At 45.6% G+C, this 23,720-nt stretch overlaps 1 protein-coding gene across 4 annotated transcripts in view; it reads right to left on the minus strand.

Annotated features, from left to right (window-relative positions):
• Positions 1 to 7,286: 7,286 nt before the first annotated feature.
• Positions 7,287 to 23,720, minus strand: part of LOC140457988 (SLIT-ROBO Rho GTPase-activating protein 1-like) — a 289,838-nt gene continuing 273,404 nt past the window's right edge. For 3 of the 4 annotated variants that reach the window (XM_072551898.1, XM_072551897.1, XM_072551899.1), the window contains exons 19-22: positions 19,075 to 19,255; positions 17,938 to 18,075; positions 16,692 to 17,034; positions 7,287 to 11,927 (exon numbers count right to left, since the gene is read on the minus strand). In XM_072551898.1, coding sequence (XP_072407999.1) covers positions 11,550 to 11,927; positions 16,692 to 17,034; positions 17,938 to 18,075; positions 19,075 to 19,255 — 1,040 coding nt within the window. In that variant the 3' untranslated portion in view covers positions 7,287 to 11,549. The remainder of the gene's footprint in view (positions 11,928 to 16,691; positions 17,035 to 17,937; positions 18,076 to 19,074; positions 19,256 to 23,720) is intronic. The other variant, XM_072551900.1, reaches the window with a different exon arrangement.

Below are 23,720 nucleotides of genomic sequence, written 5' to 3' on the forward strand. Positions count from 1 at the left end.
GGGTTGTAACCTTCTCTACACGTCAATTTGATCAAAATAAGTGCTTCATTTTGTTATCAAGGGAACTTGAGATAAACTAAATTTACATATCATTAGGGATTTTGACAGTGACTGCTTCTTAAGATGCAACTGCTCAAGGCAGGACTTGGCATAAGTTAGAAACAAAGACTGATATGTCTAGCCAAATGTCCGAGAAACAGCAAGTAATCTAGATTTGTACATTGACGTCATTGTCACAAATTTATGCCTTTGAAGACAAAATAAAGGCAAATCCTGCTGATAATGTAGGAAAACAAACGGAAGGTTTTGGCTGGGAGATGCAGGACAATCAATCTTTGAAATGATCAGACGTCATGACTCCTCCTGGCTGCATTAATCATCTTCCCATGACATGTTGGAGAAGAATGAATGGTTAAAGAAACAACTTAACTGACTTAAACACATACAGTGGAATTTTCCCCAACATCTAAACAATGTGGGCAATGCATAAATTTGGGGAAAACAACAACAACAAGAATGAAAAAGAAGATTCTTGACAGTGAAATGATAAGGTCTGATTTTCAAAGGGTAGATGAGAATTTCACCAAGTGATGTGAGCGTGAGGACCCTATTACTGTGTATTGCAGCTCATTATGAGCAAATCTCTTCTCTCATTTCTGCGCAGGTTGCTATTCTCACAGAGAGAGACTAGAGGGCACCAAACCCACCTTGAAAGTCAGAGTGGGTACCAGATTACAGCAGCTCACTGGCATCTTCTCTGGGCCTCCATGTTGACCATCGTTGTCCATGGGCATATCTTACAGCAAACTCCATGGACCACATCCGCCTCCAGCCTTTGCCCATCGATGCTGCCTCACCACATTGTCGTGGCCAGTACTGACGAATGTATGATAGTCAAATAATGCAAGACTGCACTTTGGACATCACCAACACCTTACATTGCAATGCTTCTGCTGGTTGACTGTGTACAGAGAGATGCACACTCTTATGCATTGGAACACAGTGCCTCTCAAAGAACAGCACAGCAGAGGAGCAGGCCCTTTGACCCACCAAACCTATGCTAACACACAATGCTTTTCTAAACACAATGCTTTTGCCTCTATGCATCCGTATCCCTCTATTCCCTGCCTATCCATAGGTCCGTCTAGCTGGCTCTTAAACATTACTATTGTATCTGCCCCCACCACCTCCTCTGGCAGCACATTTCAGGCACTTACCACTCTCTGTGTAAAGAAACCTGCTTCTCACATCTCCTTCAAATTTGCCCCCTTTTACCTTAAACCTATGCCCCCTATTCTTGACATTTCTACCTTGGGAAAAGACTCTGATGATCCACGTCTCACATAATTTTATAAGCTTCTATCAGGTCATTCCCTCATCCTTCAATCTTCAAGTGAAAACAAACCAAGTTTGTCCAATCTCTCCTCATTCTTCATACCCTCCAAACCAGGCAACATCCTGGTAAGTTGTGTCTGTACCCTCTACATCCTTCTGGTAATTTGGTGACCAGAACCATACACCATATTTCAAATGTGGCCTACGTAAAGTTCTATACAGTGCAACATGACCTTATCCAATTTTTAATCTCTCTGCCCTGACTGATGAAGGTAATCATGCCATTTTCCTTCTTCATCATCTTACCTACTTGTGTTGCCACTTTTACAGAACTGTGGACCTATATGTCTGGATTCCTCTGTATGTTGATGCTACTAAGGGTTCTGCCATTTACTGTATAATTCCCTCCTGCATCACATCTCCCAAAATGCATCACCTTGCGTTTGTCCAAATTAAATTCCATCTGCCATTTCTCCACCCAAATATCTTAGCTTGCTTTCTCAGTGCTCAGTCACTTTGCACCTACTTAGAAGTTCACAGCATTTCTGACTTGGTGCACTGCCCCTTCATTCAGTTCATTTAGACTTAGGGCAGTCCTGTCTTAGCACAGGCAGAAAACCAAGGAGCCATGCTTGCCAGCACTGAACAGACAAGGGAGGGGGATGTGGGAAGACATATTGCTGCATGGCACCCACGTTATGCCAATGTCACATCCACATGGACATTGAGACATGGCTGTTTGGTTGCAAAGTCTAAGGGGGAGCAATCCTTAGGTGGTGCTACACTCTGTCAAGGGTATCATCCAATCTTAGTGCAGGGGCTGACCACTGTCAGTTACGCACTCAGTGTGATCCAATCTCTTCCAGTCCAGGGACTGGGATATGGTCAGTTCTACAGTTTAAGTACAACCAGTCAAGGGGTTGCTGTGTAATCAGTCAAGGGGGTCAGGTCTGTCCTCATGGGTCAGTCCAAGAATTGGGCTAAGGTTTGGGAAGTGAACCTCAAGGCAAGGGGGGAGCCAGTACACCAGGATGGAGAGAAGGCTGTGACTGTGAATAGATAAGGGCTGGAGGGCAATATTACATGGATCCACACTGTGAGAGGGGGTAGATCTTCACGAGTGACCACCATTAGGGCTTTGAGTGGGGAGGGGCGGCGGCTGTGAGGAGGGTTAGATAATGAGGATGGGCATGGCTATAAGGTAGGCCTGGAGTTCAGGAAATAATCTCGGGATATTAAAGAATTAAAGGGTTGAGTGAGAACATAGGGTGGGAACAAAGCTGATGTGATTGATAGGGATTGCTATCCAGAATGGAAGGTTAGCATGGCAGCTACAAGAACCAGATGGAAAGGTGCAACTTACTCTCTCAAACACAACCCAGTAACCTTCCACCAAATCTCAGCTGCACAGTGAAGCTGTAAAATGGCTGCCCACAAACTCAGAGTGGGCGGAGTCAGTGTTTTCTTGTTTTGTTTGGGGGTGGGTCCATTGTGGGCAATGAGAGGTTCTTCATTGTTATGTGAGTCTCATGCATTGATGTGGATTTGAAATCCTCGCCTTTACAATGCTGACCATGTCATTGATCATTAAAGATGAATCCTAGTGATCTCTGTGAAACAGAAGTGATCACAAGTGACTCTTAAATTGTCATCGGCAGTTGACAAATTGCCAAATGCATTCCAAAGGTGTACAGGTGTACTGTGGATAGTTCTGGGTACCACATGACAGGAGAGGTGTACAAGCAAAAGAGAGAGAGTGCAAGGAGTGATTTATAAGAATGGCTCTGGGAATGAGAAACCTTAGAGGGCAGATTGAAGCAGTTGGGACTGTCCTCCCGGGATTGAAGGTGGCTTAGAGGAGACTTGAAAGGAGGTTTTCTAAATCATGAGTAGAGTAAGGAGAAGCTGTTCCCTTTTTTGAAAGGAATAGAACAAAAAGACATAGATTTAGAGAGATGTGCAAAAGAACCAATGATAAAAAAAATTTTTCATGCAGCTACTATGGAATACAGTGCCTGGAAATGTGGGTAAGGGTGGAGGGGGTGGAGTGGGCAAGTTCAATTGAGGCTTTCAAAAGGCCTTTGGATGATTGTTTGAATGGAATTAACATATGGGGTACGGGATAAAAGCTGCAGATTAGCACAAGGATACAATGCTTATTTGAAGAGCCAGTCCATGCACAATGGGTCAAATGGCCTCCTTCTGACCACTGAAACAAAAGAACAGTACAGCACAGGAGTAGGCCCTTCGGCCCACCAAGCCTGTGCCACCACACGATGCCTTTCCAAACTAAAAGCATTTTGCCTCTATGTAGTCTATATCCCTCTATTCTGAGGAAGGGTCACTCAACCCCAAATGTTAACGCTGATTTCTCTCCACAGATGCTGTTAGATCTGCTGAACTTTTCCAGAAATTTCAGTTTTCATTTCTGATTTACAGCATCCATAGTTCTTTTGGTTTTTATTCCCTCTGTTCCCTGCCTATTCATATTTCTGTCGAGGTGCCTCTTAAATATTGCTATTGCAGCCATCTTCACCACCTCCTCTGGCAGTACATTCCAGGCGCTTTCCACCGTCTGTGTTAATAAGGAACTTGCCTCTCACATCTCCTTTAAACTGGCCGCCTTAAACCTATGTCCCCTGGTAACTGATATTCCGAACATTTCTCTGATTTTGAGATGTTCCGTATTGACTGCCCATTTCAACTCTCATCCCTGGAACGATATGGTGTACCCTCTATCCTCACCATGATAAAACCCAGAAGAGGTGTGTGGCCGGTTTCACTACTTCCTGGGAGCTTTGAATGTCGTATCCTGCAATGCACCTCCTAATAAGCAGACACCATCCTCAATGCCGTGGAGCCAGGCGTAGTAGTCCTGGATCTCACAGCTTCTTATGTGACAGTGTGGCACACTGGCCAGCTTTCGAAGGTACTTTCAAACTATCTTGGGACAGTTGTTGAAACAGATAGCCTGTCTTAGATGAGGTGTGGGAGAAAGCTGGAGAAGCATGCCAGTGGATAAGCACAGTGCCAGTCCCAACCCTGTTGTAATATACTGTATTCTGCACTCTGTTCTGCTACCTGATACACTTTGTATGGTACGATCTACCTGCAGAGCACGCAAAACAGTACTTTTCACTGTATCTCGGTACATTTGACAACAATAAATCAAATCAAATTGATTCATAAGCTGTCATAAGATGCATAAAATGGTATAGAATCAGAAAATCCCTACACTGTGGAAGTAGGCCATTTGGTCCATCAAGTCCACACTGACCCTCTGAAGAGCATCACACCCACATCCCTATTCTATCCCTGTAACCCTGCAGTTCCCAAGACTAATTCACCTAGCTTTCACATTCCTAGATGCTTTGGGCAATTTAGCACGGCTAGTCTTTCTTCTTCAATGCTGATGACATCTTTCAGCACCCCAGAGCAGATCCTTAACAAAGATGTTGCAAAGTTGATGGGGACTCCAGTAGCACATGGGAGTCTCATTCTGAACCCCTCTAAAGCCAAATGCAGTGTTTACACCTCCACAATACCAGTGCTGGAAAAGAACTGCAGACCCACCTGGGCGGTCAGAATGTAATCCCTAACCAACATATATGGGAGTGCCCTTAGTAAAGATTTTTATCCTTCTGGGAACATCTAAAGGAAACAGCAGTAAAGGTCAAAATGGGGAACTTATTAACCACCTTTGCCGGATCTATGAGAGGCTGTGTTGCCACAGCGCTCAAACATCAGCAGTTGCCTTACCATCCTTCAAAGCAGCAAATTGTGCACTTGCTGGCATTAGGAGACAGTGAGGTCTGCAGATGCTGGAGATCAGAGTTGGGTGTGTGTTGCTGGAAAAACAGAGCAGGTCAGACAGCATCCGAGGAGCAGGAAAATCAATGTTTCAGCAAAAGCCCTTCAACAGGACCTCCTGAAGGGCTTTTGCCTGAAACATCGATTCTCCTGCTCCTCGGATGCTGACTGACCTGCTGTGCTTTTCCAGCAACACATTGAGTCATAGAGATGTACAGCATGGAAACAGACCCTTCCGTTCAACCCGTCCATGCCGACCAGATATCCCAACCCAACTTAGTCCCACCTGCCAGCACCTGGCCCATATCCCTCCAAACCCTTCCTATTCATATACCCATCCAAATGCCTCTTAAGTGTTGCAATTGTACCAGCCTACACCACTTCCTCTGGGCAGCTCATTCCATACACGTACCACCCTCTGTGTGGAAAAAGTTGCTCCTTAGGTCTCTTTTATATCTTTCTACTCTCCCCTAAACCTATGCCCTATAGTTCTAGTCTCCCGACCCCAGGGAAAAGACTGTGCCTGTATACAATATCTTGTTCACAATTGAACGCAACAATGCATCATAAGTTTCTTAACTTATTCTATGTATATCTGTAACATAATGTAACTTTTTTTGCTTTATTTTCTCTATTTTTGTGGCTAAGATTTGTATTTAGGCATTTTGTACCTAAGATGGTGGTGCGTGTTGCTGATATTGCATCTTTTTATTAACTCCTGTTCTTTTGTGACTTGAGTACGCGTGACAATAAACCTAATTCTAACTGGAACCTGCAAATCAGCACCTTCCCCCAGCTCCTGTCCTTACCAATATCAGTCCTCCCAAACATCCAATGACCAAAACCCACATGTCCAGTTGACTCTAAAATCAAATGTTCAGTCCTCCTTCCATCTCCATGTACCATACAAAGCAACTTTCCCCAAAGACAATTCCTTTGGATCAAGGATTGGGAGACACAGGGAAATCATAGAATCCCTAGTGTGGAATCAGGCCATTCAATCCATCAAGTCCACACCGATCCTCTGAAGAGATCACCCAGGCCCACCCTCTCCCTGCATTTCCCACAGCTAATCCACTGACCCTGCACATCTCAGGATGCTACAGGGCAATTTAGCATGGCCACTCCACCTGGCCTTCACATCTTTGTACCATGGAAGGAAACCAGAGCACCCGGAGGAAACCCACACAGACAGGGTGAGAATGTGAAAACTCTACAGACAGTCACCAAAGGCTGGAATCGAATCCGGGTCCCTGCTGCTGTGAGACAGCAGTGCTAACCATAGAGCCACAATGTCACTTAAGAGTTTCTTATAACATATCCTAGCTATTGAATGGCAGGTTTTAAACTATACCACCGGTGAAGGTGATCCTCATTAAACAGGTTTGGGACAAACCTGCGTTCCCTCCCAGGGCTGGAGCCTCAGGACAAACCCCTCCTGTACTTGTAGAGAGGTACAAAGAGAGCAGCTTACTGAGGACTATTCACCGTTACCCTGACAAACGAGGCTGTTCTTCGGCTGAAATCCCACACCAGAGCCTCGGACAAAAATTACAGGCTAACAATCCAGGGTGGTATGGAGGGTGGGCAGTTCTCTCGAAGGGGCCACTGCTCAGATAACACCTTCAATCCAGGTCACATTTGTACTCTCAAAAAATAGGAGACCATTGAGCACATCAGGCCTGCACTGTCATTCAGAACAATCATGGCTGACCTTGAGCCCCAACTTCACTTTCCTGTCTGCTCTCTGTATCCTTCAATTCCCCGAGGCAACAGAATTCGGCCTTCCCCAGCTCTTAAATGTATCGCAGGATTGTTTTGTGTTTAGGAGTCCTCAATCAGACAGTGCTTTTTTCCTGGAAAAATCCAGAGGAATTGCCCCTCTTTTGGAGATCTTGCTATGCAAACAATGACTGTTGTTTCCCCTACACTTGGACAAATTGCTTATCAAGCACCTTATGAGAGTCTGTGGTCAGGAAAGGTGCTACATAAATGCAAGTGCTTCAATCGTTGTAACATGTCTCTATTCATGACTTCGTCAAGGTTCAAAGTCAAATACAGAACCTGTTCAATCGCTGTTACAGCACACAATAAGGTTACAGGTTTCTAAGGAATGAAAGAAATGTATGTGAATAAACAGATCCCAGAGAATGGAGCAATTTTCTTTATTAGAAAGATACATCTAGAACAAACCAGAAGATATACTGAAATTGGTAATGTTACATGCCAGATGTACAGTACTATACACAAAAGTGCATTGTCACAACTGATTAACAGTACATTGTCAACAACTGCATTTTGTTTAAAACGAGAGTTGTTCAATGAGTGAAAATGGAAATGCAACAGTACAGAACAAGGCTCAAGTTTCTCTAAGAGTTTAAAGGCACTTCCGCATGTACATACTAGAGATGTACATTGACACAATGGGGTAACGGCCGACAGTAAGGAAACTATCGGTAACTAAAATGGCAGTAAAGGATCCAGAGTTTTGTCAGGTAGGTGGTCAATGGTAGTTACCACTCAGTGTGTCTGTAGCTGTTATCAGTTCCCTGTTACAAATCCACTTAAACTGCAGTTTAAAGAAGCCTAGCCTTGGACTACATATTTTCCGTGATTGCACCCAGAAAACACTTGTCAAATTGATAACTTCCATTATACACTTTTGCTAAATTTGGATCTGCTGTAAGCATTTCTCGCAATCCAGTATAATTATTATTTGAATATACAAATCCTGGTAGCAATGCAACATTGCAGAATCCATTTTGGCTGATGTACATTTTGGATTTTTTTAAATTAATTTAAGTGAACTCTATACTACATGTTCCTTAAAAGTACTACCACATTCTTTTAAAGACCACATGAAGTGGAAACTGTAAAATGTTACGAAAAGTTCAACATTTAGTAGGTTAGATTCATGGCAGACAGAAATGACTGTGCGTCACAAGGTCATTAAACCACAGATTGGATGTATGTGCAGCTTTCAATGATTGTGGTCTCAGAGGTTATTTTTGTAAAAAGGGCTAAGAGTTAGGCAGTTGTCTGAGCTGATAGACTGTGGCACTGTTGGGTTAACGTACCAGCGCACTATGCCACAAGGTGGTATAACACCAGCACTCCTTTGGTCATCCCGAAGTTGTATTCCAGTCTCAAAATCAGGTCAAAGAGGACCATAAAAGAGATATTCAATCTGCCAGTTGGGGGGAGAGGTTACTATCCTCTTCCCCCACTCCAACAGGGAGCGAGCAAGCAAAGTGATGCCACATACAACGGGAAGGTTGGAAATGCAGACATCAGCATGTTCCCAGAAAAAATGTCAAAGGGCTTTGATGTGGAAAAGGTCTCTCCTGGTGGGCAACCCATGCTTTTGACTCAAGCTGCTCTGATAGAGCTAACCACAGAGCTCAGATCAGATAGATAACAACGTAGGGATTGCTGATCCGAAATCTATATGGAGAATAGACGAGGTGGCCATGAGGACCAGTTTTAATGTTAAAACGACCATTTGGGGAGAGAAAACAAAAGCACCATTTCAGACCTACACGTTTGGGATGTTTTTAATCAATTCGTTCAACTCATAACTAGATGGGACCCTGGACTCAGAGGTGGGGACACTACCTCTGCACTATATGCTGGCTGTTGCAGACATAATGGGTTTGGCCCCTGACATGCAGGATTGACATACCCTTCCCAGAGTGTGTACATAACCCTCCAGATGGAACAGCCAGGGTGCAGAGGGAAGAACCACACTATTCAGTTCAATCTAACCAGCAGGGGTTCTGCACAGTGCAAATCTTCACCACTGCGACCGGATGCCTTAAACATTTGCGTTTAGATTTTTCTCCAGGATTTAACGAATGCATACATTTACAAACACCACATTTATGAATCTTAAAGCTAGTGTATGGAAGGAAAAGATCAGGATTAGTGAGCAACTTTTAAGACCAGATCACTGTTGTTTGTGGGGATCTTGTCAAGGGTTAGGAGATGTAGGGCTTGCACTGCAACCCAAAACAGTTGTTCCAAATGGAGTAACAATCCTTATTAAAGCAGGGATTTTCCACAAGTGAGGGGCAACAGGTCACCCATTTGAAATTTTGTACAAAAGTGACATTATTTTACCTGCATTGTGTTTGTTTTTTTAAAAAGGGGTGTTATTTTCAGTTCCATCATGGCTTGAGACATTTTGAAGGTTTCACCTCCTTTCCCACTTCTGACCTTCTTACAATGTACGACAGGAAAACTAAACAAGTCATAGTGGAGCAGTCCAGTAGCATAGCAGAAGGAGGCTCAAAGACGAACAGGAAATACTCGTGAAATGTAAATGGAGGATATCTTTTGTGACCATGTAAACATGAGCATTTATATATAAATAAAAGCAAGGTAGGAAACTAAACTCTGTAACATTGTGAGAAACTGTGAAGTTAGCCCTGGGGCAGGGAGAAGGGAGTATTTAGTGATATGTGGGTCATCTAACTTTGGCGTTTAAGATGGTTGATTTTGAACAAGGGGGCCAATAGCTATCACTTCCAATTCTCGTTCCCATGGAAACTCACATAGCTGGCCAATCACTCCTTTAACACAATTGATAAGGTTAACACAGTGGCATCCATTCAAAACACAATAATATTTACGCTGAAGGACAATCCAACTTCCTTCTTCAGTTCCAATTCCACAGCCCGTGGTCTTTCTGGAACAGAGTGGCAATGCTTTGGAGGGTGACAATGAGAGACCACTGAAGAGTTGCAAGGTGCACAAACCATGCCCCACCCCTCAAATCTATCAGAGTTACATAGCTGCCTGAGTACAACTACTTATTCAAAGTGGATTGTTGTGTGGAGGTCCGTCAGAGGCCAACATGACATGTTTACCCATAAAACCGCTGTTTATGAAGAGAAACCTTCATTACCCAGGGGTCACCTTGTGCCACAAGAGCCTTGGGCTCCATCTAGCAACATCAAAGTTCCAAAGAACCCATTTCAGTGGTGATTCTGGTGCTTAACCAACCCCTCCCGCCTCTCAATTTTCTCCACGCTTGCAGCTGGATGCCAGGCAAAGTTGCAGAGTGGAGACAGTGCAGTTGGCAATTTGTAGGGGGAGGGAGCAGCAGCCGGGAAAGTAGAGCAAGGGGAAAGGGAAGAAAGGTTCCAGAAGGTCAGTAATGATGGACAAGGAACCTGAGCAGGCAGAGCGACTCAAAACTGTCCAGAAATGATCAACAATATGGTGGTTGGGCAGGACCAGACAGCTTGCTCACCAAGACCAGGAAAGTATCTGGATGGGTATATGAGTAGGAAGGGTTTAGCAAATGGGACTAGATTAAGTTAGGATACCTGGTCGGCATGGACGAGTTGGACCAAAGGGTCTGTTTCCGTGTTGGACATCTCTATGACTCCAAGACAAATGGTAATAGTAGATCATGAGGAAAACATGAAAACTACAGCAAGGATACTCACACATGGTTCACTGAAGAGAATGAAAGATTTAGGGGGATATGGACCAAACGCAGGGAGTAACCTTGGGAAACCTGGTCAGTTGGGCTGAAGGGACCGCTTCCATGCTGTATGACTCTCTAAGACTGGGGTGGTGTGTGAATTTATCCAGGGTTGGGAAGAGACGAGATGGGTGCTCACTTTCCTACTTGATTGTGGGAGAGGGGGATCCTTGATGTTCTCAAATGTACACTTCAAACCTTCGGCTTTGCTTGCCACACCCAGTGTTCAGTCGACAACACAGCCAGCTTTGCTGGGGAAGGCTGCAGTACTTGCAAATGCAAGGATTTAGGCGCAGGATCCATTTCCCAAAATAACCGCTTAACCAGGAAAGGTGGCAGCAGCTTTGGACACGGTCACCCTTTCCCACGCTTCCATTCACTTTCAGAGCAGTGCTTCCATGATGCAAACCTGGCGCTGAGGTCAAAGGAATGTTGAACGGAACAGAGGGAGGGAGTGACAGGAGGAACGGCCAGGATTTTGTGGCTGGTTTTCAACAGATAGTAAAAACCAATGCAGACGTCCACTCCCCGTTCCCCACCCCACGCCATCAGCTCTGGGCAACAAAAGAATATCAAATGCTATTACAATCCCTGCCCTTGTATAAATAATCGGTCTTTCGAGAAGATGGGAAGTCCTTCTTTTTAAGCTAACTTTCTCTCTTCTTTTCAAAATAAAGTTAACAGTTGCAGCGTAAGGTTTCAAGTTGAGTTAATGTTGGTGTCAGTCCCACATATAAACAGTCCAGTTTGAAAGGGAGATCAAATTCCCTTGTTAATTTACTACTGAGACATATATTCTAACACTGAAAGAATACATCTCCAATTACAACTTTTAAAATGTCAATATCCCCTTCCTTGTCCTTTGCCGCTCAACATACATCGATCGATTCTTCAAGTCAAAAAGCAGCTTTATTTACATGGTGCAGGATTTGTCTGTGGAGCTCTGGACAGCGGGTGGAGGTGCCACGGTAGGGTTGGTCTTGGGGAGCACCACTGGCTTGGGCCTGAGGGCAGGGGGTTTGAGTTGCAAGCCCATCCTGGGTGACAGGACGGGTTTGGAGGTGCCCACGGGCTCGCTGGAAGAGCTGGTGCTCCTTCGGATGACAGGGTCGGCGGGTTTCAGGGCGGCAGGGGGGTGCCCACCTCGTGGGTCGCTGGCGGGGAGAGAGGCTGGCATGCTCTTCTTCTGCTCCAGGGTGTCCAGGACCACATCGGGGGTGTGCTTCACTGTGCTCTGACGTTCCAGCTCCCGCAACTCGTTCAGCGCAGTGTTCATCGTCTCTTCAATGTCCTGGCCAGGAAGAACAGAGAGAGAGAGGTTGGGGGGGGGGGAAAGAGAATGAGGAAGGGAGGGGAGAGAGAAAGAGAGAGAGAGAGAGAAAAGAAAGCACTTTCTTTAAAACTCTTACAAGGGAAAATGGATTTAAAATCAAAGACACCTGAAAACCTGCACAGGTTTAGTCACAGAAACCCCCTCCCTGAGCAACCAGGCCTACCTTCATTATAAGGCCCTTGGATCATTCCACAACAACAACCTACATGCACATAGCGCCTTCAATGTGTTTCACAGGACTGTTGTCAAATAGAAGTTGGCATTCAAGAGCTGAGGAGATCAAAGCTTTTTTTATTTATTCATTTTGTGGGATGTGTTCGTCGCTGACTGGGCCAGCATTTACTGCCTGTCTCTAGGCACCTCTTGAGAAGGTGGTGGCCAGTTGCCCTCTTGAACCAGAGTTTGAGAGAAAGGTTTGAATGAGCTTTGTAAAAAGGACCATGGAGAGAGGTGGAGAGATTCACGAGGGGACCTCCAGGGTTTAATAGGCTCGAAAAATGGGAGTGATTAAATTTGGCGATCCTTAAGTGGCCAGAATAGGAAAAGCTGAGAGGCTGAGGTTACAGGAGAAAGTGAAGACTGCAGATGCTGGAGATCAGAGCTGAAAATGTGTTGCTGGAAAAGCGCAGCAGGTCAGGCAGCATGCCCGAAATGTCGATTCTCCAGCTCCTTGGATGCTGCCTGACCTGCTGCGCTTTTCCAGCAACACATTTTCAGGCTGAGGTTACAACCAGACCCATAACAGAAAGTTCTGGAAGCTGTAACCTGCAATATCTCTTCTCTCTGACAAAGAGGAGCGAATCACTGGAGAGGTTAAAACAGTCAAGCATAACAGCCCTGATTTAGATTAGATTCCCGACAGTATGGAAACAGGCCCGACGAGTCCACACTGACCCTCCAAGGAGTAATCCACCCATTCCCCTATATTTACCCCTGACTAATTCACCTAACACCACGGGCAATTTAGCTTGGCCAATTCACCTGACCTGCACATCTTTGGACTGTGGGAGGAAAGCCGTGCAGACACTGGGAGAATAAGCAAACTCCATACAGACAGTCGACAAAGGCTGGAATTAAACCTGGATCCCTGGCACTGTGAGGCAGCAGTGCTAACCACTGAGCCACTGTGCTGCTCTAAGGGGTGACAATGGCCTAGTGATACTATCACTAGACTATTAATCCAGAGACCCAACTAATGTTCAGGAGAACGTGGGTTTGAATCCTGCCATGGAAGATGGTGGAATTTGAATTCAATAATGAAAAACAAAATCAGAAATTATGAACCTAATGATGACTATGACTCCATTGGCGATTGTTAGAAAAACCCATCTGGTTCACTAATGTCCTTGAGGGAAGGAAATCTGCATCCTAACCTGGTCTGGTCTACATGTGACTCCAGACCCACAGCAATGTGGCTGACTCTTAAATGCCCTCTGGGCAATTACGGATGGGCAATAAATGCTGGCCTAGCCAGTGATGACCATGAATGAATAAACATAAATCACGCGCACACACAAAGCAAAATAAAATTACAATTGAGCCTAAAATTTCTTCTGAGCTAAGAGACAGCAGAATGTGGGAACAGTGATAACAAAGATCGTGAGGTATCAGGAAAGTTGATTTTTTTTTGTGGTAAATGGTGACTTTTACTTCAGTTACATTCACATCAAACAAAATTCTCTTGTGCATCCATGCACGTTCCATGGTTTACAAGAGGGAACCAAAAAGGGGATGTTTTCTGAATGGCATGTTCTGGCACAGGCACTAAGTGTCGATAACAAAATCGGTGAGGGAATAATACTCAACAAGTTTTACATAACCGCTGTGGGAAAGAAGACCAAAACATAAAGGAGATATGAGCTCAAGGAGGCCAATCATTCTCAGGAGCTTCCTGAGCTTCCACTCTAAGTTCATCATCGACATTAACCCCATGTTACTCAATTCTGCCAGCTCCCAAAAATCTACCGCCCTCAGTCTTGAACATATTCATCAATTGAGTATCTACAGATTGAGCTTTACTTTACTTAGATTACTTACTTACAGTGTGGAAACAGGCCCTTCGGCCCAACAAGCCCACACTGACCTGCCGAAGCGCAATCTACCCAGACCTATTCCCTACATTTACCCCTTAACCCAACACTACGGGCAATTTAGCATGGCCAATTCACCTGACCTGCACATTTTTGGACTAGGGGAGGAAACTGGAGCACCCGGAGGACACCCACGCAGACACGGGGAGAATGTGCAAACTCCACACAGTCGCCTGAGGCGGGAATTGAACCCGGGTCTCTGGCGCTGTGAGGCAGTAGTGCCACTGTGCCACCCTGCTCTCGGTTTAGGAAATTCCAACTTCTGGAGTAAAGAAATTCCTCTTCTCAATTCATCCCACCGAGCACATTAGAATTTGTTGCACATTATTAAATGCCCTTGAGCTGAGTGGCTAGCTAGGTCCCTTCAGAAAGGCAGTGAAGAATCTACCACATTTGTCTGGGTCTGGAGTCACATGGAGGACACACCTGGTAAAGACGGCAGATTTCCTTCCCCCAAGGACATTAGTGAACCAGATGGGTGTTTCGCTACAGTTAATGGTAATTTCATAGTTACCATTACAGAGCTTTCAATTCCAGATTTATTAATCTAGATCAATTAATCAAATTAATGTCAATTATTTATTCTGAATTGAATTTAAATCCCACCAGTTGCTCTGCTGGATTTGAGCCTGTGACTCGGGGTTACCAACATCTCCTACTGCATCCTACCATGGTTTCCCAGTAGCTAACTCTATAAATCTATTTAGGTCAGCATTGAACTCACAACATTAATGTCTTTGCTTTTGGCAAGGTCTCTGAAATAAAGTCCATTACAGCTACAAATATTAATACAGATTTTAAGACAGATATAATTTAGATTCTCTCTGGCTAACTCAGGTTTTGAAAAAAAATCACCATTTTTCAAGAAATTTGCTTTCTAATCCTTAATTCACCCTCCACACATTTCATTCCAATGAATACAGAATAACACAGCAATGCTCAGCCTTGTAATACGATGTGGAGTGTAGGAAGTTGAGGAGTGACATAATAGAGGGGCATAGATAAGGTGAATAGCAGGTGTCTTTTCCTTCGGGTGGGGGATTTCAAGACTAAAGGGCAGATTTTTAAGGTGAGAGGGGAAAGATTTAAAAAAGACATGGGGGAGATTTATGTGTGTTAAATTAACTTTCAGAGGAAGTGGTGGATGCAAGTAGAGTCGACAATGTTTCAAAGACATTTGAATGTTTGGAGGGAAATGGACCAATTACAGGCAGGTGGGATTAGATTTGTTTGGGATTGTGGTTAGTATGGACTTGTTGGACTGAAGGGTTTGTTTTTGTGCTATATGACTCTCTCAGGCATTGGATACCAGTCACAAAAGATTTTTAAAAAGACATAAAGTGGAACTTGCTTTTTAAAACACAGAGGGTGGTTCACGCGTGGAATGAACTTACAGAGGAAACAGGTACAGTTAAAAGATGTCTAAAAGACATTTGGTTAAGTTCAGGAATGGGAAATGCTTGGAGGAGTATAGGCCAAATGCAGGCAGGTGGGATTAGATTAGTTTGGGATTATGGTTGGCATGGACTGGTTGAACTGAAGGGTTTGTTTCCGTGCTGAATGACTGTATGACTATGATATTGAGTTGACTGAAGTCTGGCCTTTGTCCATACAGTGTCTTAAGACAGGATGCTTGCCTGGTGCGATGGTCAATAATTTAATATTTTTTGAAGTGGTCAAAATTTGCCGAAACAATTAAAATTTCCTTAAGCTCCAGCAGGATGGAAAGTGAACATCTTACTTACAAAGTGAGCAAGTATTTGGTTTGTTTTTAACTTGGGGTCTCATGTAGAATGAGAATTGAAATAATCTGATACAAGGGGGCTATAAACACAAGACAACTATTAATGAATCCAACAGGGAAGGAAGATAAATTTGCTTCGTCAGAGCGGTGAGGAGTTGGAATTCACCAGCACAGGAAATTGGAAGTGGCTGAGGTGAGTGACCTAGACATTTTGAAAGGTAAACGAAACAAGAACAATTTCTTTCTAGCTACTCTAGTCCATTCCTGATTTTGTGTGGCATCAACTCTGCCCTCAACCAACCCTATCTGCCCTGCCCCCACAGGAGCTGCTAACGCCCTTCCCTCTGGAAATCCCTGCTAAATCTCCCTGTCAATCCTCCTCCTTTAAGATGCTCCTTAAAGCGACCGCCATAACCAGATGTTTGGTGACCTGCAGCTCCTCAGCGGTCAATGTCAAATTTTGTTCGGCAACATTCCTGTGAAATGCCTCACGAGGTTGCACTGTGTTAAAAGCGCTACAGAAATGCAACTTGTTGTTCCTGGGTTTAGCTACATGGGCAGTGGCAGCAGCTGATATATGAAAGAATAGAGGAGCTCAGCTCTCTCCCTCCGTCTCTCCTCCAGTGCTAACCCACTTTACCAATAACAAGACAGCAAACAGTCACTGATTACTGCCCAGTGAACTTTGGCAAAATGTATCGCTGCAGTGAGATGCAAACTTGGCTCCGTTGAACAATGACTGGGTGAAATGAATGGGGACAAAAACCGAGATGGCAACCATGCGACAAAAGGTTCAAGAAATGTTTCACTGAAAGAGTACAAGTCAACACTGAAAAGTTTAAAACATCAAGGCAGATGATTAAAAATAAATTGATGTCTTGCACAGACCTGGGCGATTGTTTCAGGGTCTAGAGGTTTATGCTCACTGAAGCAGTTGTATTGACCGGAGGATGTAGACCTTCTGATTGGCGGACTCTCGATCTTTTTGAGAGCCTCCTGTCGGCTAAGGTTGGAAAGGCTGCCAAGGGCACCTCGGCGACGCCTCTCCGGACTGTCCACTGGCATGCTGCGATTCTGGTGGAAAAGGCGGGAGCTGGCGTGGGTAGGCATGATCAAAGGGCCACCGTCCCCAGAGCTACTTACTAAGCCATGGACTGGGTGCACTGCACAGTGCCCGTCGTTGGGTCTCAACGGGCGCCGAGCTGTCGGTGGTTCTGGTCTCCTTTTCTGTCTGGAGGACACAAAAAAAACCATCAAAGGCACACCTTCTTTTGCGCCCCCACAGTTTGCAGAAACGCCTCATTTTCTTGTAGAACATCAGTCATGAAACTTCAGAAACAATTCACTGGCACAGAAGGACGTGAATCTAAAGTGGAACCACATCAGGGTTTCAGGGATAGGGCAGGTGGTCGGCATTAAATTCAAAATGTTTACTGCACTGAAAGAGACCATTTAACCCATCACGTCCATGCCAATCAACAGAGACCTGACTGCACTAATCCCATCTTCTCAGGTTTGTAGGCCTTAGCTCTGGAGACTATGCAACCTGCTGTGGCAGGATTCAAACCCAGGTCTCCAGGAGGTTGTCTGTGTCTCTGGATTAGAGATCCAACAATAATACCACCAAGCAATTGCCTCCTCGTTATCTAATCCTCATCTGCATTTTGAAGTGTTATGGCCAGAATCTTCCCAGCCCCATGGGAGGTGGGGGGTGGTTGGGAGGAGGGAAGGGAGGGAAAGGAAGGGAGGGAAGGAAGGAGTGAGGGAGGGAAGGACGGAAGGGAAGGAAGGGAAGGGAAGGAAGGAAAGGACAGGGAGGGGAGCGAAGGAAGGGAGCGAAGGAAGGGAAGGAGGTAAGGGAGGGAGGGGAGGGAGGGAGGGGAGGGAGGGAGGGGAGGGAAGGAAGGGAGGGAAGGAATATAGACAGACAGACCGTGGAAAATCCCGTTGCAACAGCTCTCTGATATGGTCAATCATTAACCTGAAATGTCCTCTCATTTTCACTCTCTCACAGATGTTGCCTGACCCACTGAGTATCTCCAGCAGTTTCATTTCTAAATCGAATTCCCAGCATCTGTGACATTTTTTCGTTGTGCTCATGGTGTACGAATGCCTTTGCCTGGCAGGAACTTACCTTGCCGCATAAACATCAGGAACACGATCAGTCGGTGAGCTGATGTCGTTTTTGGAGGACAGCTTATCTTCGGCTGTTGGCCCACTGCTGCTTTCACTGTCAGCTTTCTGGCTCAGAGTGTCAGAAAAGGTATCATCCCTGAGAGGAAACACACGCCAGGGTTAGCTTCAACGTTCAGCAGCTCTCCCTGCTCCAGAAACCAAACTGGAGGGTTCAAAGTTAAAATTGTGAATGCTCCTTTCTCTTTAACCCTCACCCACGAACAGAACAAAACAGCACAGAAGAAAGGATGGGGGGTTACAAGGTAGCCAGGAAGGAACTAAAGAATAGACTTAGACGAGCTAGAAGGAGGTATGATAAAGCTTTAGTGGGTAGGATTAAGGAAAACACCAAGGCATTCTACACTTATGTGAGGAACAAGAGGATAGTCACAGTGAGGGTCGGGCTGATCAGGGATAGTAGAGGGAACTTGTGCCTGGAGTTGGAGGAAGTAGGGGAGGTCCTTAATGAATACTTTGCTTTAGTATTCAGTAGTGAGAGGGACTTTGTTGTTTGTGAGGACAGTGTGAAACAAGCTGATATGCTCAAACAGGTTGATGTTATGAAGGAGGATGTGCTGGAAATTTTGAAACACATGAGGATAAATATGTCCCCTGGGCCAGATGGGATATACCCAAGGTTGCTACAGGAAGCGAGGGAAGAGATTGATGCGCCTTTGGTGATGATCTTTCCATCTCGTCACTGTCCACTGGAGTAGTATCAGATGATTGGAGGGTGCCAAATGCTATTTCCCTTGTTCAAGAAAGGGAATAGGGATAACCATGGGAATTTATAAGGAAGGGAAATTTCTCAGGAGTTCTGAATGGTGTATGGGGGATTTTGTTTGGTTTCATGTTTAAACTGTGGTATATTTAGGTAGTTCATTTTGTGTTACTTAATTTAATTTTAATTTCTTTCATACATTAAACTCGTGTTTCACCATTAAAAACTCTGTAACTTTGTGTGCTCATGTTCCAATGAAAGACCACCACATTCAGTTAAAAATATGAGCTATCAAGCCAGATTTCATTTTGGGGTCTGACTTGTCCAGTAGTAACATCAGCTGGCTCAGTAACAAAGATGAGAACCATTACTTACGTGTCCTGCACCACAATGTACTGATGGGGCACGAGCCCATCAATCCCATTATGTCTCCCCTCCCACCAGTCCTCAGACGCTCTGTGGTAGAGAAGCAACGAAGCTCCCTTCTTAAACGACAGCTCTCGAGCAGAGCGCCCGGCATAATCAAATTTGGCGATTGCTTCAATGGGTTCACCTTCTGAAACACAGCAGAACAGGCTGCCTCAGTTACTTCACTTCTCTTTACCGAAAACGATACCTCAAATACTTATATTTACTCCACTACACTCTACGTACCACATCAAAGATATTCACACCAACAAGATACCAGCTTCGAGATGTGTATAATCAAAACACTCCAATTAATAGATAAAGAAAACACACCCTTTTAATGCCTTTTTTCAGGCATATTTTTGGCCCGAGAAAGTAATAGGTAAGGTTTCTCTTGGACTGTTGCAGCTCTTGTGTTAATGTTCCTTTCACAATGCTGTTAGGTAGAGAAGTGCAGAACTCTGTCCAGTGACCATGAGGGAACAAAGGTGTATGCGCCAGAGGGGGCATTGCTAGCTGGGACAATGTTTATTTCCCCGTCCCATTTGCCCTTGAGAAGGTGGTAATGAGCTGCCTTCTTGAACCACTGCAGTCCATGCCATCTAGGCCCTCAAAGCTATTTGAAAGGTTGTTCCCTGATTTTGACCCAGTAACAGTGAAAGAGCAGTAATTTATTTCCAAATCAGGATGGTAAGTGACTTGGAGGGGGACTTGCTGGTGGCAATGTTCCCATGTATCTGCTGCCCCTGACCTTGAAGGTGGTAAAGGTCACCGGCTTGAAAGATTCTGTTTTGGGAGTCTTGCTGCAGTGCATCTTGTAGATGGTATACACAGGTGCTACTGAGTGTCGGTGCTGCAGGAAGTGAATGCCTGTGGATCCAGGCAGGTGGGGAGTATACCACCACCTCCTGACTTGGGTCTTGCAGATGGTAGACTGGCTTTGGGAGTCAGGAGGTGAGGTACTTGCGGGAGAATTCCCAGCCTTTGGCCTGCTCCTCCAGTTAAAACTGGAATGCAAGTGAACCACTGACATCAATTCATAACCCTTTAAACTTTTGAATCCCCACCTGCAATTCCTCAGTGTCCCATATACTTTCCTCACCAAATGAGTACATGTTAATGAAATTGCACTCTGAGTTCCAATGGCAGATTGGAATCAATCACAAAAGGTGGGGAGACGAGGAGAAGGTGGGGGAGAGAACATGAGTTCAAATCCCACTGCAGTGAATTTTAATTTCATATTAAACAAATCTGGCATTAAATAAATTAACTATTATTGATTAATGAACCCAGTGGGTTCTTATTACAATCCCCTTCAAAGGAAGGGAACCTGTCTTCTCTACCTGATCTGGCATATATTTGACTAAGGACCCACAGCAATGAGATTAACTCTGGACAAATGGGACGGCCAATAAATGCTGACTCAGCTTATACCATGAACCAATTAAGTAACAGGTGGGTGGAGAAATAACAGGGAAAAAGAGTGCAAGATTTGGAAGGATGGGTGTGGAAGGCAGAAGAGAGAGGATGGAGGTGAAAGGTGAGGAAGGGAGATGATGGAGGTGAAAGGTGAGGAGGGGAGAGGATAGAAGTGAAAGGTGAGGAAGGGAGAGGATGGAGGTGAAAGGTGAGGAAGGGAGAGGATGGAGGTGAAAGGTGAGGAAGGGAGAGGATGGAGGTGGAAGGTGAGGAAGGGAGAGGATGGAGGTGAAAGGTGAGGAAGGGAGTGAGGGATGGAAGAGAAAAAGTAGGAGGAATGAGAGGGATTTAAAGAGAAGAAAAAGGAGTGGAGTAATAGACCAGTGGGAAAGAGAGAGAGGACAAAGAAGGAAAATGAGTTTTTGCTCAGTGCTCTTCATTGGAATCATAGGTAAGATTGGGATTCTACAATAGGTTAGCCTTAGCTGTAAAATGGATCTTTGGTGCAAATTGGCAACGAGCACACTAGCCCAGTTTTCTGGATAGCAAGACTAAAATATACAGGCGTTAACTCTACTGAAAGCAGTGCAGAATGGAATGTTAACATTTCCATACGCCTGACCCAAACAAATCCACATTCAAAAATAAGAAATGCCAGTCAAGACACCAGCGAGAAACTCCCCATCTCTATCTCAGAGGAACGCTGTGGAAACAATTGCATAAATGCATTCAAAATAGCAGACAGATCTCATCCAAATAATAACAAACCCCACTCCCTCTGTACCTCTATCCTCCTGTGCTGATCTCCTCTTGCTATGCTCCCCCCGTGCTGATCTCCCCCCATGCTGATCTCCCCCCGCGCTGATCTCCCCCCGCGCTGAATCTCCTCCTGCGCTGATTTCCCCCCAGCACTGATCTCCCCCCAGCACCGATCTCCCCCCGTCCTGAATCTCTCCCTGTGCTGATCTCCCCCCATACTGAATCTCCCCCAGCGCTGAGCTCACCCTGTGCTAATCTCCCCCCGTGCTAATCTCTCCCCGCGCTGAATCCCTCCAGCGCTGATCTCCCCCCATACTGAATCTCCCCAGCACTGAGCTCCCCCTGTGCTGATCTCCCCCCGCGCTGAATCTCCCCAGCACTGATCTCCCCCTCCGCTGAATCTCCCCCTGTGCTGATATCCCCCCATGCTGAATCTCCCCTTGCGCTGATTCTCCCCCAGCGCTGATCCCCGCCCCGTGCTGAACTCCCCCCGTGCTGATTCTCTCCCTGCACTGATCTCCCCCGTGATGAATCTCCCCAGCACTGATCCCGCGCCCCCCCATGCTGAGTCTCTCCCAGCGCTGATCTCCACCCCCCCCGTGCTGATCTTCCCCCTGCGCTGATCACTTTGCAGTTTAATGTGGATAAATGTATGGTTATCCACTTTAGTGGCAAGAACAGGAAGGTGTTCTTGTACACCAGTCAATGAAGGTAAGCATGCAGGTACAGCAGGTAGTGAAGAAGGCTAATAGCATACTGGCCTTCATAACAAGAGGGTTTGAATATAGAAGCAAAGAGGTTCTTCTGTAGCTGTACAGGGCCCTGGTGAGACCACACCTGGAGTACTGTGTGCAGTTCTGGTCTCCAAATTTGAGGAAAGACATTCTGTTTATTGAGGGAGTGCAGCGTAGGTTCACGAGGTTAATTCCTGGAATGGCGGGACTACATTATGCTGAAAGACTGGAGTGACTGGGCTTGTATACCCTTGAGCTTAGAAGACTGAGAGGGGATCTGATTGAGACATACAAGATTATTAAAGGATTGGACATTCTGGAGGCAGGAAACATGTTTCTGCTGATGGGTGAGTGCCGAATCAGAGGACACAGCTTAAAAATATGGGGTAGACCATTGAGGACAGAGATGAGGAGAAACTTCTTCACCCAGAGAGTGGTGGCTGTGTGGAATGCTCTGCCCCAGAGGGCAGTGGAGGCCCAGTCTCTGGATTCATTTGAGAAAGAGTTGGATAGAGCTCTCAAGGATAGTGGAATCAAGGGTTATGGAGATAAGGCAGGAACAGGATACTGATTAAGGATGATCAGCCATGATCATATTGAATGGTGGTGCAGGCTCGAAGGGCAGAATGGCCTATTCCTGCACCTATTGTCTATTGTCCTCCCGCATTGAATCTCCCTGCGCTGATCTCCCCTCGTGCTGATCTCCCCCCATGCTGAATCTCCCCCTTGTGCTGATCTCACACCATGCTGATCTCCCCCTCGCACTGATCACCCCCCCACCATGCTAATCTCCCCCATGCTGTTTCCCCCCTGCGCTGATCTCCCCTCCTGTGCTGAATCTCCCCCCACCGTGCTGAATCTCCCCCCCTGTGCTGAATCTTCCCCCTGTGCTGATTCCCCCCCCATGCTGAATCTTCCCCTTGTGCTGAATCTCCCCCCCCCATGCTGAATCTTCCCCCTGTGTTGAATCCTCCCCCCGTGATGTTTGTCAAAGTGCAGAGGAAAGCTGGTGTGCTAATGCACTGCAGCTGTTGAGTATCATGGCAATCAGGTTAAAAACCCAATGACAAGTATCTTAAGAGAGAGAAAGGAGTCAGTGACCCTCATGGGGAAAGTGGTTGCGCTTTAATCCAAGTCCCCAAAAGATCCTCATAGCAAGAGTCAGCAATGACGGCCTTCAGACCCTGAACATAACACCGAAGGCTTAGATATCCCAGGTGCTTCCAATACGCTAAGTGGCAGTTCTGCTGACAGTAGCAGGTTGGGGCTGGATGGTGAGCAAGTAAAACAAACCTTTTATTAACAGGCACCTATGGGACTAGGAATGTACTGGTTGATCAGATATTCCGGTTGATCAAGGGATCAATGAACCACCATCACCTCCAAGTCAAACTCCTTCCAGATTCTGACCCAACAACGATGAAGGGGAATGGTTGCTGCCAAAATGGCTCCCAGTTGCGTGTGCCAGTGATGCACTTGCTCAGATTTACTGTGCTTATTTGGTCACCACCATATATTTACTGGTGAGTTATTTCCCAAAGAACTCTGCGCGTGTACAATGAGAAGCTTTGGTGGTGTCAGGAGACTCAGCCACGAAGGAGCAGCTCACTTTCAGAGAGAGGAAATCCCTAACTCACAGCACAGAGGGTGGGTGCACTGACAGCACAGAAACAGAGAAAATAATAGCTGGAGTTGGCCCTT

This window comes from Chiloscyllium punctatum, chromosome 32, assembly GCF_047496795.1.
Source record: "Chiloscyllium punctatum isolate Juve2018m chromosome 32, sChiPun1.3, whole genome shotgun sequence".
NCBI lineage: Eukaryota > Metazoa > Chordata > Chondrichthyes > Orectolobiformes > Hemiscylliidae > Chiloscyllium > Chiloscyllium punctatum.